Source organism: Scyliorhinus torazame, chromosome 8, assembly GCF_047496885.1.
Source record: "Scyliorhinus torazame isolate Kashiwa2021f chromosome 8, sScyTor2.1, whole genome shotgun sequence".
Taxonomy (NCBI): Eukaryota; Metazoa; Chordata; class Chondrichthyes; order Carcharhiniformes; family Scyliorhinidae; genus Scyliorhinus; species Scyliorhinus torazame.
The window spans coordinates 24,863,434-24,883,380 of record NC_092714.1 but is presented as its reverse complement, the minus strand read 5'-3'; the positions used below and the strand labels follow the sequence as shown (position 1 = coordinate 24,883,380).

The following is a 19,947-nucleotide window of genomic DNA, read 5'->3' as shown; positions in this document are numbered from 1 at the left end:
GACAGAGTGGGTAGTCAGAGGCTTTTTCCCAGGGTAGAGGGGTTAATTACTAGGGGGCATAGGTTTAAGGTGTGAGGGGCAAGGTTTAGAGGAGATATACGAGGCAAGTTTTTTACACAGAGGGTAGAGGGTGACTGGAACTCGTTGTCGGAAGAGGTGGTGGAAGCAGGGATGATAGTAACGTTTAAGGGGCATCTTGACAAATACATGAATAGGATGGGAATAGAGGGATATGGATCCCGGAAGTGTAGAAGATTTTAGTTTAGACGGGCAGCATGGTCGGCGCAGGCTTGGAGGGCCGAAGGGCCTGTTCCTGTGCTGTACATTTCTTTGTTCTTTGTTCTTTGATCTGTCTGGACTGTACGCAGAACAATACTTTTCACTGTACCTCGGTACATGTGACAATAAATATATCTAAATCTAAATAAATCCAATTCAATTAAAATAGAATGATTACTGTCTCCATTAAAGTAACGGATAGAGGAATGCCAAACAGAATGTTCATCTGCTGTAAATCACTCGCCTTTCAATCCTGTCAAAACAAATCTATTGATTTCCACATTTCCACAAACCCACATTGATCGTTTATAAATCAAATAAAGTCCAACAAAAACAAATTAGAGTTAGATGGCGCCTTGAACTTCGTAAACTGCCCCAAGGTAAGTCTCAGTGCCATTATTAGACACAATTTGACACCGAGACGCATGGGAGATATTAGGACAGGTGAGCAAAACACTGGCCAAAGGGGAAAGTTATGGGAAGCATCTTAAAGAAGGAAAGAGAGAAGCAGAGAAGGTTCCAGAAATACGGAATGTGGAGCTGAACATTTTGTTCTCAAATGGGATTGACTCAGTTTCTGTCAGGAGTTTACAATAGATTAAAAACTTATTGATTATTAACGTCACCCCACACATTTTCCTATGGATGTCAACTGGCTCTAATACTGATGATGCAGGCTGCCTTCTTGGGACAAAGGGACCCCCGACACTCGGACACATAATCAACACCAAAGGCCTGATTGTTTTCAGTGAATGAAGTAAAGTCAGGACTGCGAGAGCCCCATTCTTTATCTCGTAGCCAAGCCCTAGCTATTTTGCAAGTATACTGAGAGACATCTATTGCATACGCCTTTATCGCAATCAGAAGCTCAATGCCAATACCATTCCAGTAATAAGAAGTGAAATAGAGCTTGATTAACATTTGACAAGGGTGACACAGTGGTGCAGTGGTTAGCACTGCTGCCTCATGGCGCCAAGGTCCCAGGTTCGATCTTGGCCCTGGGTCACTGTCCGTGTGGAGTTTGCACATTCTCTCCGTGTCTGCGTGGGTCTCACTCCCACAACCCAAAGACGTGCAGGGTAGGCGAACTGGCCGCACTAAATTGCCGCTTAATTGGAAAAAATTAATTGGATGCTCTCAATTTTTTTTTTTTAAAGGAAAAAAAAACATTGGACAAAATAAATAAAAGGAGAAGGTGTATCTCAGGTTTCATTTAAACCTCTGTCCACTTTCTGTAAGCAAGAAAGTTATGCAGAAACCTTTGTAAATAACTAGCTAGGCCTCAGTTGAAGTCTTGTGTCCAATTCTGTGTAGCACACTTGGAAGTTAGTCCAGGCCTTTGGATGGATGCAGAGAAGGTTTACTGGAACGGTACCAAAGATGGGCATGGAGTTTCTGTGGAGATGCTGGGTTTGTTCTCTGGGCGAAGAGGAGTTAATGGAATTTTTCAAAATTCTGAAGAACATTGAGAGGGTGAGTTCGGACTTTACTGGATTCTCTGCTGTCGGGATTCTCCATTGCGCCGGCAGCCCGGAGATTTCCCGAAGGCATGGGGCTGCCCACAGTGGTAAACTTCATGCCTTCAGGAAATCACCGGACTACTGGCGCAACGGAGAATGACTGGTCAAAGGGGTAAGTATGAGAAGCATCTTAAAGAATGCTGGCTGGCGAGACGGGGAATCCCGTGGACGCGTCGCACCAGAAATCCGGTGCGGCGAGACGGAGAATCCCGTGGACGCGTCGCACCAGAAATCCGGTGCGGCGAGATGGAGAATCCCATGGACGCGTCGCACCAGAAATCCGGTGCGGCGGGACGGAGAACCCCACCCACGGTTTCCACTCACAAGAGGTGGGGCAGTGAGCAGAGGTCCAACATTTAAGATAAATGGCGAACGAACCGGAGAGGCGATGAGGCAATTTTTCACGCAGAAGGTTGTTGTGATCTAAAATGCGCTGCCCAAAAGGGTGGTGCAAGCCGATTAAAAAAACATAATTTTCAAAAGGGAATTAGGTGCGCGTGAAGAGAAAAATATTTACTGGGTTCTGGGTGAAGAGCAGGGGATTTGCACTAATTGAGTAGCTCTTGCGAGAAACCGGCACAAACACGATGTGCCTCCTCCCGTGCTGAGAATTCTGTGGAAAGTTATCAACTCAGGGCCTACGTAATTTGGTGAACTCAACCCTTCAGTAATGACATTTACAGTATTCCAAGGTGATGTACTGCAAGCGTTGTGCTGGTACAGACATTGGAGTCACAACGTGTGTTGGTGCAGTATTATAGAGTGGGTCATTTTTAAAATATAAATTTAAGAGTACCCAATTATTTTTTCCAATTAAGGGGCAATTTAGCGTGGCCAATCCACCTACCCTGCACATCTTTTGGGTCGTGGGGGCGAAACTCACGCAAACACGGGGAGAATGTGCAAACTCCACACGGAGAGTGGCCCAGGGCCGTGATCGAACCTGGGACCTCGATGCCGTGAGGCAGCAGTGCTAACCACTGCACCACATTGCCGGCCAATTACAGAGTGGGTCATGTGCAACCCAAATGTGTTTGGTTCAGTGAGCCAACTGAGGAGAGAAGAATGAAATTACAACTTGGAAACAGCCCATTTCGCCCAAATACTCCCTCTTAATATTTACCCTCACTGAGCTATGATCCTAATCTGATGAGCCTACACTGTCACCATATCCCTTTATTTACACTTGCTCAGACCACCGATTGAGTCTATTCTTAAATGTTGACTCAGAGTCACTATGGCACAGGAATAGGCCATTCAGCCCATTGAGTTTGTGCTGGAATTGTCTCTGCTTCAATCGCTGACTCTCGGGCCCTCACAACACTCAGTTAAATTTCGCAAGCACCACAGGAAAATCAATGTTCCAGGTGTGTATGCTCTTCAATCGGTCACCTGACTTGCTTTTTTCTTTCCATTTACTTTGCAGCCCTGGAGAATGTCAGCATGTCAATGAACTCAGGGGATTGTGTTGATCATTTCCCCATCAGGATGTTCCAGATCGGCAGTGAAGAAACAGAGCCAGAACTATCCTCAGAGTACCAAGCGGAGTGCAAAATAGACAGTCGCTGCCAGGGATTGAAACTATGCTGCACAAATGGTACCTTCCTCAAATGTGCCCCATTTCAGAATGAAGGTGGGTGAGCTCTCAAATATCTAAGTCAAGTGCAAAGAAAACTCTAGCAATACACTGTATATTACCTTTTTTTCTCTTATCGGGAACTTATTTCCAAAGTGATAGCATAACTTGAGAGTACAGATTTGAAAAAAAATACGATTACAATAACTTACATGGAGTTGAATGATGCGGACCGGGATGTAAATTCTGCTGAGGCTGATAAGAATAGCACGATCTTCTATGAGATGAACTTGGGCTATCACCACCTTACTCCCGGTAGGCATAGGTTTGCTGCCTCCAGTTTATCATTTAATTGTCAATCCGCTCACAGAGGCTGGTGTGGAATGTTTGAACTTTCCCACGGGTGCTGTTCTGAGTGTGGACCTGGGGCGAAATTCTCCATTATCGGCGCGATGTCCGCCGACCGGTGCCAAAAATGGCGCAAATCAGTCCGGCATCGCGCCGCCCCAAAGGTGCGGAATCCTCTGTATCTTGGGGGGCCGAGCCCTAACCTTGAGGGGCTAGGCCCGCGCCGGACTGATTTCCGCCCCGCCAGCTGGCGGGAAAGGCCTTTGGTGTCCCGCCAGCTGGCGCGGAAATGACATCTCCAGGCGGCGCATGCGCGGGAGAGTTAGCGGCCGCTCACGGCATCCCCGCACATGTGCAGTGGACGGGGTCTCTTCCGCCTCCGTCATGGTGGAGACCATGGCGAAGGCGGAAGGGAAAGAGTGCTCCCACGGCACAGGCCCGCCCGCGGATCGGTGGGCCCCGATCGCGGGCCAGGCCACCGTGGGTACACCCCCTGGGGCCAGATCGTCCCGCGCCCCCCCCAGGACCCCGGAGCCCGCCCGCTCCGTCTTGTCCCGCCGGTAAGAGAGGTGGTTTAATCCATGCCGGTGGGGCAGGCATTCCAGCAGCGGGACTTCGGCCCACCTGGGCCGGAGAATCGCTGGGGGTGGGGGGGGGGGGGGGGGGGGTGGGGTGGGGGGAGGGGTGGGGGGGGGGGGCGCCAACCGGCGTGGCGCGATTCCCGCCCCCGCCGAATCTCCGGTGCCAGAGAATTTGGCAACCGGCAGGGGCGGGATTCCTGCCAGTCCCCGGCGATTCTCCGACCCGGCGGGGGGTCGGAGAATCTCGTCCCTGAGGCCCATTGTTCAAATGGATTAGAGGGAATTTCAGAACGCACAGAATGGATACATTCCAACAAGAATGAAAAATTCCAAGGGGAGGATCCACCATCTGTGGTGAACTAAAATAAATTTAAAGGTAACATCCAACTTCAAGAAAAGTCATTATTAAAATTCATTTATGGGATATGGACGTTGCTGACTAGGCCCATCCATACTTGCCCTTGAGAAGCTGGTGGTGAGGGCAGCACGGTGGCGCAGTGGTTAATAGTGCTCCCCCACGGCGCCAAGGTCCCAGGTTCGATCCTGACTCCGTGTGGAGTTTGCATATCCTCCCCGTGTTTGCGTGGGTTTCACCCCCACAACCCAAAGATGTGCAGGTAGCTGGATTGGCCACTCTAAATTGCCCCTTAATTGTAAAAATGAATTGGGTACTCTAAAAATTAAAAAAAAGCGAAGGTGGTGGTGAGCTGCCTTCTTGAACCGCTGCAGTCCACATGGCGTAGGTACACCCACGATGCTGCTAGGGAGAGATTTTCCGGATTTTGTCCCAACGACATTGAAAGAACAGCGATATATTTCCAAGTCAGGGTGGTGTGTGGCTTGGAGGGGAACTTGCAGGTGGTGGTGTTCCTGTGAGTTCTGCCCTTGTCCTCTAGATAGTAGTGGTCATGAGCTGGAAGGTGCGCAAAGACGGATGGCAGGTCAGAATATTGGGCAGAATAGAAAGAACAGCAAAGAATGACAAAAAGATTAATAAGATAGGAAATATAAGAATATGAGAGAAAGCTGGCTAGAAATATAAAGACAGATAGTAAGAGTAACTATAGATACTTAAGTAAGAACAGAGTTAACAAAGAGAGCGTTGGTCCCGTAGAAACCGAATCTGGGGAATTAATCATGGAAAGTAAGAAGATGACAGATGAATTGAACAGGTATTTTGCATCGGCCTTCGCTGTAGAGGATACAATTAACATCCCAGGAATGTTTATAAATCAGGAACTGGAAGGGAGGGAGGAGCTCAGGAAAATTACAATCACCAGGGAAGAGGTACTTAGCAGACTATTGGGGCTGTGGGCTGACAAATCCCCAGGCCTGCATGGACTTCATCCAAGGGTCTTAAAAGAATTGGCTAGTGAGATAGTTGATGTGTTGGTTTTAATTTTCCAAAATTCTGTAGATTCGCGAAAGGTTCCATTAGATTAGAAAATAGCAAATGTCGCTCCTTTATCCATAAAGGGAGGGGGACAGAAAGCAGGAAACTACAGGCCAGTTAGCCTAACATTTGTCTTAGGGAAAATGTTAGAGGCCATTATTAAAGATGTTCAAGCAGGGCACTTGGAAAGATTCAAGGCAATCAGGCAGAGTCAACATGGTTTTGTGAAAGGGAAATCAGGAACTGAAAGGAAGGTAGAAACTCAGGGAAATTCCAATCACCGAGAAGAGGTACATAGCAGACGATTGGGGCTGTGGGCTGACCGATTAATTAGAGTTTAACCAATTTATTACATTTCTTTGAACAGCCATATGTGCTGTGCATAAAGTGGAACTGGTAGATGCACTATACTTAAGATTTCTAGAATGCATTTGATAAGGTGCCACGGTCAAAGGTTGTTTCAGAAAATAAAAGCTCATGGTGTAGGGGGTAACATATGGGCATGGATAGAAGTTTGGTTGGCTAACAGGAAGCAGAGGGTATCCATAATGGTCTTTTTCTGGTTGGTGGGATGTAACTTGCATCAGTGCTGGGCCCTCAACCTTTTACAATTTAGATAAATTCCTTGGATGAAGGGATTAAAGGTATGGTTGCTACATTTACTGGTGATACAAAAGTAGGTATGAAAGTAGATTGTGAAGCTACAAGCAGACGTAGAGAGATTAAGTAGGGGGAGGCAGTGGTGCAGCGGTATTGTCACTAGACGAGCAAGCCAGAGACACAGAGTCATTCTCTGGGGATCCGGATTCAAATCCCACAATGGCAGATGGTGAAATTTAAATTCAATTAAAAAAGAATCTGGAATTAAACGAGAATAGAGAACGCCTTCACCCAGCGACGATGAAAGAACAACATCTAGGCAGTGTGAGAATTGGAAGGAAACTCAGCGCTGATTATATTTCCACAATTGCTTGCTCTTGTTACGTCTGCCGGCACAGTTTGTGAGACAGAGAACTCGCTTAACTAATCTTGGTGACCTGCTGCCACAGTGGATACGGAGAGGATGTTTCCTCATGTGCTAAAATCAATCAAAAATCCTGGACGCTGTTCTGGACGAGATCAGCTAATTGGAGTACTTTTCAAAGAACTGGCACCAGTATAATATGCTGAATGGCTTTCTGTGTATTCTATGATTGTAACTCTGCGTCTCCTATTACAAAGAACAAAGAACAATACAACATAGGAACAGGCCCTTCGGCCCTCCAAGCCTGTACCAGTCATGATACCACCCTTGGCCAAAACCCTCAGCAATTCCTAGTGCCGTATCCCTCGATACCCATCCTATTCATGTACTTGTTGAGATGCCTTTTGAACGGCGTTAATGTATCTGCTTTCACAACCTCCCCTGGCAACGCGTTCCAGGCACTCACCACCCTCTGTGTAAAAAACCTGCCTCGCCCATCTCCTCTAAACTTTGCCCCATGAACCTCAAACCTATGCTGCCTGGTGACTGACCCCTTCACCCTGGGAAAGAGTGCCTGCCCATCCACTCTATCCATGCCCTTCATAATCTTGTAGACATCTATCAGATCACCCCTCAACCTCCGCCGTTCTAATGAAAATAGTCGAAGTCTAATCAGCCTCTCCACATAGCTAACACCCTCCAGACATGGCAACATCCTGGTAAACTCCTCTGCATCCTCTCCAAAACCTCCACATCTTTCTGGTAGTGTGGTGATCAGAATTGTGCGCAATATTCCAAGTGCGGCCGTACCAAGGTCCTATACAACTTTTATTGAACCTGATCCATATAAACTAACTTCCCCTTTGAGCCACTCATTGTGCCATTAGCCAGGGTTTATTTTTGCTCAGATGTTAAATGGATTGGCCCACTTATATCGAATCGTGATTTAAAAAAAAGCACTGTTAGTTGCAATTTATAACTTTTTCGATGTCTCCTTTCCAGAGATTATATTTAACCTCAGCACATAAACAATGTACTGTGTCAGCACTGCACAGCCTTCCAGACTCAACACTCAGTCAATCGGTTTCACACCATAACCTTTTCCAATATTTTGTTTCCTCTCACTTCAGAGGTTGTGATTTTATCTCATTTTTCTTCCTTATTTTTGTCTTCAGATGGCAGCTGTTTGTCATTCTGTCATTCCTGCCTCCTCCTGACAGATCTTTTCTTTCTTTACTTGTCGCATGACCACACCCCCTTTATCCTTGCATCACCAAGCCGTATTTGCCATTCATTCATTCATTCTCTCCCGTCTTCCACCCAATCATAGCCCTTCCCTTTTGTTGTTTTACCCCCACCAATTATATTTCTTTTTTTTAATTACTTCATCAGAGTTCCAAAGCCTGAGCTGAGAGCGTGGACGGGGGCAAACCCCTAATCCAGCTCCTTGCCTGCTCCAAAAACCAATTCAAATTGAATCCAATTCATGGTCCCCACAAGAGAGACACACCAGATCCAGGCATTCCACCTGACCTCACGAGCATCTTAGCCAAAAGGCCGAGAAGCGATGATCACCAATTATATTTCTAACAACTCCCAGTTGTGATGAAAGGTCATTGACCTTAAACGTCAGTCCCCTTAAACGTCAGCGAAAACAGCAGCAGCCAGAGCAGTGGCACCACGGCTGGCTCTGATGTTCAGAAGGGAGGGTCAAAGCGCAGAAGAGTAATAGTTATAGGGGACTCTATAGTCAGGGGCACAGATAGGCGCTTCTGTGGACGTGAAAGAGACTCCAGGATGGTATGTTGCCTCCCTGGTGCCAGGGTCCAGGATGTCTCCGAACGGGTAGAGGGAATCCTGAAGGGGGAGGGCAAACAGGCAGAGGTCGTTGTACATATTGGTACTAACGACATAGGCAGGAAGGGGCATGAGGTCCTGCAGCAGGAGTTCAGGGAGCTAGGCAGAAAGTTAAAAGACAGGACCTCGAGGGTTGTAATCTCGGGATTACTCCCTGTGCCACGTGCCAGTGAGGCTAGAAATAGGAAGATAGAGCAGACAAACACGTGGCTAAACAGCTGGTGTAGGAGGGAGGGTTTCTGTTATCTGGACCACTGGGAGCTCTTCCGGGGCAGGTGTGACCTGTATAAGATGGACGGGTTGCATCTAAACCGGAGAGGCATAAATATCCTGGCCGCGAGATTTGCTAGTGTCACACGGGAGGGTTTAAACTAGTATGGCAGGGGGGTGGGCACGAGAGCAATAGGTCAGAAGGTGAGAGCATTGAGGGAGAACTAGGGAATAGGGACAGTGTGGCTCTGAGGCAGAGCAGACGGGGAGAAGTTGCTGAACACAACGGGTCTGGTGGCCTGAAGTGCATATGTTTTAATGCAAGGAGCATTACGGGTAAGGCAGATGAACTTAGAGCTTGGATTACTACTTGGAACTATGATGTTGTTGCCATTACAGAGACCTGGTTGAGGGAAGTGCAGGATTGGCAGCTAAACGTTCCAGGATTTAGATGTTTCAGGCGGGATAGAGGGGGATGTAAAAGGGGAGGCGGAGTTGCGCTACTTGTTCAGGAGAGTATCACAGCTATACAGCGAGAGGACACCTCAGAGGGCAGTGAGGCTATATGGGTAGAGATCAGGAAGGGTGCAGTCACAATGTTGGGGGTATACTACAGGCCTCCCAACAGCCAGCGGGAGATAGAGGAGCAGATAGGTAGACAGATTTTGGAAAAGAGTAAAAACAACAGGGTTGTGGTGATGGGAGACTTCAACTTCCCCAATATTGACTGGGACTCACTTAGTGCCAGGGGCTTAGACGGGGCAGAGTTTGTAAGGAGCATCCAGGAGGGCTTCTTAAAACAATATGTAAACAGTCCAACTAGGGAAGGGGCGGTACTGGACCTGGTATTGGGGAATGAGCCCGGCCAGGTGGTAGATGTTTCAGTAGGGGAGCATTTCGGTAACAGTGACCACAATTCAGTAAGTTTTAAAGTACTGGTGGACAAGGATAAGAGTGGTCCGAGGATGAATGTGCTAAATTGGGGGAAGGCTAATTCTAACAATATTAGGCGGGAACTGAAGAACATAGATTGGGGGCGGATGTTTGAGGGCAAATCAACATCTGACATGTGGGAGGCTTTCAAGTGTCAGTTGAAAGGAATACAGGACAGGCATGTTCCTGTGAGGAAGAAAGATAAATACGGCAATTTTCGGGAACCTTGGATGACGAGTGATATTGTAGGCCTCGTCAAAAAGAAAAAGGAGGCATTTGTCAGGGCTAAAAGGCTGGGAACAGACGAAGCCTGTGTGGCATATAAGGAAAGTAGGAAGGAACTTAAGCAAGGACTCAGGAGGGCTAGAAGGGGTCATGAAAAGTCATTGGCAAATAGGGTTAAGGAAAACCCCAAGGCTTTTTACACTTACATAAAAAGCAAGAGGGTAGCCAGGGAAAGGGTTGGCCCACTGAAGGATAGGCAAGGGAATCTATGTGTGGAGCCAGAGGAAATGGGCGAGGTACTAAATGAATACTTTGCATCAGTATTCACCAAAGAGAAGGAATTGGTAGATGTTGAGTCTGGAGAAGGGGGTGTAGATAGCCTGGGTCACATTGTGATCCAAAAAGACGAGGTGTTGGGTGTCTTAAAAAATATTAAGGTAGATAAGTCCCCAGGGCCGGATGGGATCTACCCCAGAATACTGAAGGAGGCTGGAGAGGAAATTGCTGAGGCCTTGACAGAAATCTTTGGATCCTCGCTGTCTTCAGGGGATGTCCCGGAGGACTGGAGAATAGCCAATGTTGTTCCTCTGTTTAAGAAGGGTGGCAGGGATAATCCCGGGAACTACAGGCCGGTGAGCCTTACTTCAGTGGTAGGGAAATTACTGGAGAGAATTCTTCGAGACAGGATCTACTCCCATTTGGAAGCAAATGGACGTATTAGTGAGAGGCAGCACGGTTTTGTGAAGGGGAGGTCGTGTCTCACTAACTTGATAGAGTTTTTCGAGGAGGTCACTAAGATGATTGATGCAGGTAGGGCAGTAGATGTTGTCTATATGGACTTCAGTAAGGCCTTTGACAAGGTCCCTCATGGTAGACTAGTACAAAAGGTGAAGTCACACGGGATCAGGGGTGAACTGGCAAGGTGGATACAGAACTGGCTAGGCCATAGAAGGCAGAGGGTAGCAATGGAGGGATGCTTTTCTAATTGGAGGGCTGTGACCAGTGGTGTTCCACAGGGATCAGTGCTGGGACCTTTGCTCTTTGTAGTATATATAAATGATTTGGAGGAAAATGTAACTGGTCTGATTAGTAAGTTTGCAGACGACACAAAGGTTGGTGGAATTGCGGATAGCGATGAGGACTGTCTGAGGATACAGCAGGATTTAGATTGTCTGGAGACTTGGGCGGAGAGATGGCAGATGGAGTTTAACCTGGACAAATGTGAGGTAATGCATTTTGGAAGGGCTAATGCAGGTAGGGAATATACAGTGAATGGTAGAACCCTCAAGAGTATTGAAAGTCAAAGAGATCTAGGAGTACAGGTCCACAGATCACTGAAAGGGGCTACACAGGTGGAGAAGGTAGTCAAGAAGGCATACGGCATGCTTGCCTTCATTGGCCGGGGCATTGAGTATAAGAATTGGCAAGTCATGTTGCAGCTGTATAGAACCTTAGTTAGGCCACACTTGGAGTATAGTGTTCAATTCTGGTCGCCACACTACCAGAAGGATGTGGAGGCTTTAGAGAGGGTGCAGAAGAGATTTACCAGAATGTTGCCTGGTATGGAGGGCATAAGCTATGAGGAGCGATTGAATAAACTCGGTTTGTTCTCATTGGAACGAAGGAGGTTGAGGGGCGACCTGATAGAGGTATACAAAATTATGAGGGGCATAGACAGAGTGGATAGTCAGAGGCTTTTCCCCAGGGTAGAGGGGTCAATTACTAGGGGGCATAGGTTCAAGGTGAGAGGGGCAAGTTTAGAGTAGATGTACGAGGCAAGTTTTTTACGCAGAGGGTAGTGGGTGCCTGGAACTCACTACCGGAGGAGGTAGTGGAGGCAGGGACGATAGGGACATTTAAGGGGCATCTTGACAAATATATGAATAGGATGGGAATAGAAGGATACGGACCCAGGAAGTGTAGAAGATTGTAGTTTAGTCGGGCAGTATGGTCGGCACGGGCTTGGAGGGCCGAAGGGCCTGTTCCTGTGCTGTACATTTCTTTGTTCTTTGTTCTTTGTTCTTTCATCTCCACAGATACTACCTGACTTGCTGAGCATTTTCTGTTTTTTTCTGCTTTACAGTTGGATTTGACTACTACTTCGGATGGGCAAAGCTGAAGGTGAATGTATCTGAGATGGACACTAACCACAGTAGCTGGGATTATTTGGATCTCTTAAGGAACACCAGTGGCTGGGTATGTAAATCCACTGAATATGTTTTCCTGGATGCTCAACAGGAGTGGCTAATGGTCAATTTTCTCCAATAAGCACAGAACGGAGGTTGTAATAAGTTAAAATAATGTTTTTACTCCAGTTATTCAATTTTCTCTCTCTTGATCTGGCAAAGCTTTCATCTCGTGCTGGGCAAAATTCCATACGCACCAGCACCTCTCTGGTACCACACCCAAATGGCTTCTCTTCATGGATCAGTTGAGTCATCCAACACAGAACAATAGGGACGGGAGTTCTTGCTAACAAACTCTGATACTCTGCTTTGCCTCACATTTACACACACTTTACCTCTTTGCTCATTTACTCTTTATTCCACTATTGGATGTGAGCACCGCTGGCCAGCCCAGCATTCTTATTACCCAATCCTAAATGCCCTTGAGAAACTGATGGTGAGCCACATTCCTGAACCACTACAGGCCAGGTGGTGTAGGTACACCCACAGAGCTGTTAGGGAGGGAGCTTTGGGACTTTGTCCGAGCAACAGTGAAGGAACAACTATATATTCCCACGTCAGGATGGTGTATGGCTTGGAGAGGAACTTGTAGGAAGTGATGTTCCCATACATCTGCTGCCCTTGTCCTTCAAGGTCACGGTTTGGAAGGTGCTGTCAAAGGAGCCTTGGTGAGTTGCTGCAGTGCATCGTGTAGATGGTACACACGGCTGCCACTGTGCACATGTGATGCTGGGAGTGGGTGTTTACATTTGTGGATAGACTGCCAATCAAGTGGGCTGCTTTGTCGAGCTTCTTGAGTGTTGTTGGAGTTGCATTCATCCAGGCAAGCAGAGAATATTCCATCACACTCTTTACTTGTCCTTCGCAGGTGGTGGACAGGCTTAGGGAATGAAAAAGTGAGTTATTCATCACAAAATTCCCAGTTTCTGACCTGCTCTTGGAAGCCACAAAGGAATCCAAAGTACGGCAGTCCTCCTGGGATATTTATACACTGGAGTAAACAAGTGCCACATGACTTTGAATCTTGGAGCCTACAAAAACCCTTACTCAACTTAAAATCCTAATTGATCTTATTTAACTTCAAATTGTGACTCCCTGCAATGCCAGGATGTACTCAAGCTGTATCGATAATGTATCAATACATGACAATGTGTGGAAGCAGATGGATATAGATAAGGAAGTGACACTACAATACACAGGAAAGGGGACCCTCGGAGCCGTGAATACTACTATTCTTGCCCTGTTAGCAGTTCTCTGAGGACTACAATTATGGCCAAGTATCCCATCATGCCTTGGTTATATTTAGACAGAAATCTTCATTTCTACAGTGAGTGTAGTCACAGATGTAATTAGGAAGCATGGAAGAGTGTTTGGACATAGCAAGGTCTCATGACCTGTAATGAGATAAAAATAATCAGATATTCAAGGTTGGTTGAGGGCCAGGACACCAGGATTAACTTCTCTACTCTTCAAATTAGTCCCATCAGGGGCAGGACTCTCCGTTCCGCCAGCCGGCCAATGGGGTTTCCTATTGTGGGAAGCCCCACGCCGTCGGGAAATCCCCGGGCATGGGTGCGCTGCCGGCGCAACGGAGAATTCCGCCAGTGGACAAACCAGCCCCAGATCCTTTATGCCCACCAGAGAGGGGCCCAGTTTAACATCGTCTCTGAATGACAGCATCTTCAACAGTGCAGGACACCCTTGTTACTGCACCGAGGTCTCAGGCTCCATTTACCCAAATGTGTTTGTAAAAGAGAAGACTTTGAGGTGACGCGATTGTTCGTTATGGATGGTGGCTGCCTACCGTCTCGCACGAAGATGGTTTACGCCGCGGTGTTCATCTCTGTGTTAAACAACGCCTGGAGTCCCACTCTGGCATGGCAGTCTCTGCCGCATTTGCTGTAGAGGAAGACAGTGGGTTGTGAAGGGGCACGATTCACTGGTCTCTGTTTTGCCTGGGCCCAAGTGATAAATCCAGGAGGCGTGGGGAAAAGGGCCAAACTGGTTTATTCCAAAATAAAGCTGCAACCGTGGCATGGGACTATGGGGAACTGCCGGTCGGTGTCTGGGAGCTACATTTATGGCCCCCGCTAACATGCCCCAGCTGGCTGGGCCTCTGCCCGCTCACCACGGGAGTTCGTATTCTACGAAGCCCACAGGGAGATCAGTCAGTGTTCCCCCGTGGTCTTCATGAGGATTATTATATCCTCCTCCCCCTTCAATACAGATCATTCACTCTGCTCTCACGGCGATTAGACTTCTTTCGTCGCTTAACACAAGGCCTCAAGTCAGCAGCATGTGGAGTGGAATCGGAGGGGGGGGGGGGGTGAAGCGGACTGGAGATTGTCACTTCCTTGACGAGCACCGAATGGCCACGGCTGGAGGCTCATACCTGGTGCTGACCTTCGACAGAGGATCAGTCTCCTCAGTCTCCATTTTGGATCTCGAGTCTTCATCGTTGGCGGGAGTGACGCTTGGAACTCCTGCGGTGTCTATGCCGGAGGTGGTCACAGTGATTGCCCAAGGTGCCGTCTCTGCAGGAGTCAATTCAGTTGGAGCTGGTTCCCTGTTTCTCACCTGTTTCTTTACGGTCTTACCTCGGACTTTAACCTTGTGGGAAACTGGACCAGTCTTTCCCAGCACGACCCCTGGGATCCATTGAGAGACATCTCCAAAGTTCCGCACGTGGACGACATTCCCTGTTCTAAAAGTCCTTTCAGGTGTTCTGTTGTCGTCGTTCCTTTCTTGGGTCTCCTGCTTTGACTCCATCTTCCCCCAGGTTGGGAAACAGCAGGCTGAGCCTGGTGCACAGTCGTCGCCCCATTAATAATTCTGCTGGTACGTCTCCCGCCATCGTGTGCGTAGTGGTTCTGTAATCTAAGAGGAACCGGGCAAATTTAGTACCCAGGGAACCAGCTGCATCTTCATTCCAGTTTTCAATGTTTCAACTGCCCGCTCGACCAGGCCATTAAAAGGACCCCTTTGTCGTGGGTACAGAAACTTTGCCAGAGATTTTCTATTGTTGCACGCAAAGCCATGGAGGACACATGATATACTTCTAACCATTTTGAGCGGGTGTCGGACAATAATAAGGAACATCGATCCCAAGAACCAGTCGGCGAAGGCCACGTGTACCTGTACCCATGGTCTTCCTGGCCATTCCCATGGGTGGTAAGAGGCCGAGGGTGGACGTTTCTGGTTCTCTTGGCACAGAGAACACTGCTTCATCACGCTCCCGATGCCTGTATCCAGACCAGGTCACCAGACGTAGCTCCTTGTGAGCATTTTCATTTTGGATACCCCGGGAGGTACATTGTATAATTCCAGGAGTATTGGGGGCCGACCTGGGCGGGAAACTACTACAGCTCAGTTCTTGTTGTTTGGTCAGGAAGGGCTTTATATCATCCCTGGGATGTTCTCAGATTCCAAAACAGGCCAGGACAGGCCTCAACCTCATTTACCTTGGAGCGGTTGCTGAGCAATAGGTTGGGAGCCCCAGTTCTGATTATTGGTCTGGCACTTCTTCGAATCTGGCTGCTTGTACCCATCAGCTTTTCGTTTGCCTCCTACGTTCCACCAGTGAGAATCATAGGGTATAATTTTGCCAAGGTATGGTCTTTCTGAATGCATGCTTGAATCTGCTTTGCGGAGACTGGCAAGGTATCCAGGAAGTTTAATGTCACGCTGACTTCTTCCAATACCGGCAGAGGGGCCAAGCTTGTGGACAATGGAAGGCGACTCAGGGCAGCCATTTGGCCGATGTGTGTCCCTGGAATAGTGCTCAAATCAATATTCATAATCTGCTTGCCCAACATTGGAACCGAACCAAGGGGATGGGCGGGGGGTGGGGGAGAAATCGCTTTGTCCTCTTTAAATAGACCCTGTAGGGGTTTATGGTCTATTATGATTGTGAAATGCCAATCGTAGACATATGGACGAAATTCTGTCACTCTAAAAATGACAGCCAATCCCTCTTTCTCAATTTTCCTCATCTGCCAAGTTTCTGTATGTGACTGCTGTAGGTCTCTCTGTACCATCGTCCCATCGATTGGAAAGGACTGCCCTTACTCCATATGGAGAGGCATTGCACGTTAACACCAGTTCTCTCTTGGGGCCATGATGAGCCCAGATGTTTGAAGATAGTAGCTGCTGTTTTACCTTCACAAAGACTTCTTCCTTCAATGTCTGCCACGGCCACCTCTGGTGTTTTTTTAACAGTGTTTGCAGGGGTGACAATAAAGTGGCCAAGTTTAGGATAAATTTCCCGCAGTAATTTACGAGGCCCAGGAACAATTTTAATTCAGTTGTGTTCGGCGGGGTTGGTGCCTCTTAGATGACCTTAACTTTATCTTTCACATGATGTCGGCCTTTCCTTGCGACTCTGTACCCTAAGTAAGTCACCTTGCCGGCCTGGACACACTTTCCCCATCTGAAAAATGTCTCAGAACCTCCTCCAGGTTTTCTCGATGCTCTTTTTCCGTGGTAATGCACGAAAGACAACAGTGGTAACAGCGGTGACTACCACATTCACCCCCTGTTAAAAAAGAGTCCGGCGGGGATGGTGGAAAACTATTTACATGTAATTGAGCATTTTTAAAAAGTGTACAGTTCTGGAAAAGTTCACAAATTTAGCCAATCGGGTGCCTTGGTCCTCCGTTGCGAGCGCCGCAGTCCCGGTGGCGATGCAGGCGCTGACGTGGTCGCGATGGTACAGAGAAACCTATAGCAGTTACAGTGACTCCGGGAGCATGTAATCCTCATCTTCATCCCCGGATGGAACCAATGGGAGGACGGACCGTCCTGGAGCGGGGGCTGTGGTGAGGTGCGCTGGGGGAGGATGGGTGGCGCCGGGGCAGTTGGGGGGGTGGGGGGTGGGGACCCAGCTGGTGCCAGGTCTCTGAGGGAGACTGTGTCTTGGCGGCCGTCAGAGTACGCCACGTAGGCGTACTGCGGGTTTGCATGGAGTAGCTGTACCCTCTCGACCAACAGGTCCGCCTTGTGGAGCCGCACGTGCTTGCGGAGAAGGACGGGTCCTGGAGCTGCCAGCCACGTTGGGAGCGAAACCCCGGAGGTGGACTTCCTGGGGTTGGCTGGGAGTGGTTGCTGGTGGGGTCCACGATGTCCAGGAGGGGGTCGCCGTGCGGTCGGGGGCGTACGCCTGCACATTATGGGAGGCGACCGTTAACGAGGTTGCGAGTTTCTTGATCGCCGCGAGGTCTAGCGTACCCCCTTCTAAGAGGCGCTGGCGGATGTACGCCGACCCTATGCCCGTAACGAAAGCATCCCTGATTAAGGGTTCGGAATGCTGAACGGCCGAAACTGCCTGGCAATCGCAGTTCCTCGCCATGGTGCGCCAGAAATCTTCCAATGACTCACCGGGAAGTTGGTGCTGCGTGGACAGGAGGTGCCAGGCATAGAGTGTGTTGATCGGCCGTGTGTAGTTCTCTTTCAGAAGCACCATGGCCTCAGTGTAGTTGGGCGCGTCCCGGATAAGAGAAAAAATATCGGAGCTCACCCGTGTGTACAGGACCTGTAGTTTCTGTGCTTCTGAGGGTGGTTCTGCGGCTGATCCGATGTAGGCTTCAAAACAAGCTAGCCAGTGGTTGAAGGCCGACGTGGCGTTGTCTGCTTGAGGGTGCAGCTGCAGGTGATCTGGCTTGATGCGAAGGTCCATCGCTGAAAATCTCTGCGTAATAAATTGATACACTATATACAACAGTGGTGACTACCACATGTGGCTCCTGTGATTGGCACATCATCCAAATATACTGCCACTTTGGGTAGCCCTTGTAGAATATTCTCCATTACGCATTGAAAGATGGCACATGCCGATGAGACTCCAAAGGGTTGACATGTGTATTTGTGTAAACCCCTATGGGTATTGATCAGCATGTACTTTCTGGACAACTTGTCTAGTTCTAACTGGAGATAGGCATTGCTCATGTCCAGTTTTGCGAAGGATTGGCTGCCTGCCAGTTTGGCATAGAGGCCCTCTATGCGTGACATAGGGAGGTCTAAATGGGAAACTTTGTTGATTGCTAGTTTGCAGTTCCACAAAGGCGGCCATCTTGTTGGATTGGAGAACTTGTACTACAGGAGCAGCCCACTCTGCAAACTGTCCTGCATTGGCTGTAAAATCCCAAGACCCGCAAGCCTCTCAAGTTTGGCCGCTACTTTGGTCAGCAGGGCATATAAGACTGGTGGTGCCCTGAAATATTTGGGTGGGGCATTGGGGTGCACATGAACCTTCGCCCTTGCTCCCTTTATTCTGCCAAGGCCTTTTTGGAAAACCTCAGGGTATTGGCTAATGACCTTGTGTCGTCCGCCGGAACTTGGTTAAAAAATTTGCAACCAGTCCAGATGGATCTTAAGCAGAGACTGGCTCTAAAAGATCCGCCTGGACTGGTTGCAAATTTTTAAACAACTGGGAGTCGGGCCATCTGCTGTTTAAAGGAAGCAGGATCTTCAATCGTTCCCCTGTATAAGTGGGCAACAATACCCTGGTGTCTCGCAGGCCTAGTGGCAAGATGCCCTTTCGGAGATGCCAGAAAGTTTGTTCCCCGATGATGGAGACGGCTGCTCCCAGAGCTGCTCACAGAGCACCCCACTCAAGCCCACACCTCCACCCAGCCCTGTAACCCAGTAACCCCACCTAACCTTTTTGGACACTAAGGGCAATTGTGCATGGCCAATCCACCTAACCTGCACATCTTTGGACTGTGGGAGGAAACCGGAGCACCCGGAGGAAACCCACGCAGACACGGGGAGAACGTGCAGACTCTGCACAGACAGTGACCCAAGCCGGGAATCGAACCTGGAACCTGGGAGCACGGTAGCACAGTGAGCAGCACTGTTGCTTCACAGCACCAGGGTCCCAGGTTCGATTCCCGGCTTGAGTCACTGTCTGTGCGGAGTCTGCACGTTCTCCCCGTGTCTGCGTGGGTTTCCTCCGAGTGCTCAAGTTTCCTCCCACAAGTCCCAAAAGATGTGCTGTTTGGCAATTTGGACATTCTGAATTCTCCCTCGGTGTACCTGAACAGGCGCTGGAGTGTGGCAACTAGGGGATTTTCACAATAACTTCATTGCAGTGTTAATGTAAGCCTACTTGTGACACTAATACAAATTATTATTATTTTAAGTGATCCTGACTATCCAATTCCTGGTAGGTAGCTGCTGATTGTGATCGTATGGACTTTAATTCAAAACCTGCAACTTTGGAAACACTCACTGGAATGGTTCCCAGCCTAAATGAAAACAGCTCTATTTTTGAAAGGAGGTGATTAACTGTCCGTCAGGTGATTGCCGCTGTTCTTTTATGCATGCGGATGGTTTGTATTACAGAAGTATAGAGAACTCAAGCAACAGAGCCCAGGCCATCGTTTGATGAATAAAAGTACACTGTGGTCATAAAATTCAAAACATACATAATTAATTCGATGTCGCAATGCACTCTTTAGATTCCATGGTGCTTTGTGTGGTGGGATTGTTCTTGACACCAAATTACAAACGTTAAATCTGACAAACAGATGGTCTGTGATCGGTGTGCCTGGTCCCTGGAGAAGTGCCGGGGCCCATGATCTCCCTCCCGGTTCCCTGGTCCCTGTACTATGACTTTTAAAAGATCCTCAGTTTCCCGAAAAGAACAGTATCAGCTGCCCGTTACTGAAAATATTTTATATCTGTAGCAACAAGAGATAAAATGTCAGCCAATCAACAAAATAAAAGCACAGAGGTGTGATGTGTATGGTTCTGGTGGCGGAGATTAATGACAACAGTACAGACGTCCTTCCTGAGGAACGCTCTTGCAGTTCCTCGAGGGCCACTGGATCCCAGTTTGGAAATGTATAATGCTATAATTCCGAGTGGAGTCGCCAG

General features: G+C 48.3%; 1 protein-coding gene across 1 annotated transcript in view; it reads left to right on the top strand.

Moving 5' to 3' along the window:
* Positions 1–19,947, top strand: part of LOC140428722 (uncharacterized) — a 95,652-nt gene that overhangs the window by 22,994 nt on the left and 52,711 nt on the right. Inside the window, exons 2-3 of the mRNA XM_072515445.1 lie at positions 3,226–3,432; positions 11,970–12,082. Of these exons, the coding sequence (XP_072371546.1) occupies positions 3,226–3,432; positions 11,970–12,082 (320 nt within the window). The remainder of the gene's footprint in view (positions 1–3,225; positions 3,433–11,969; positions 12,083–19,947) is intronic.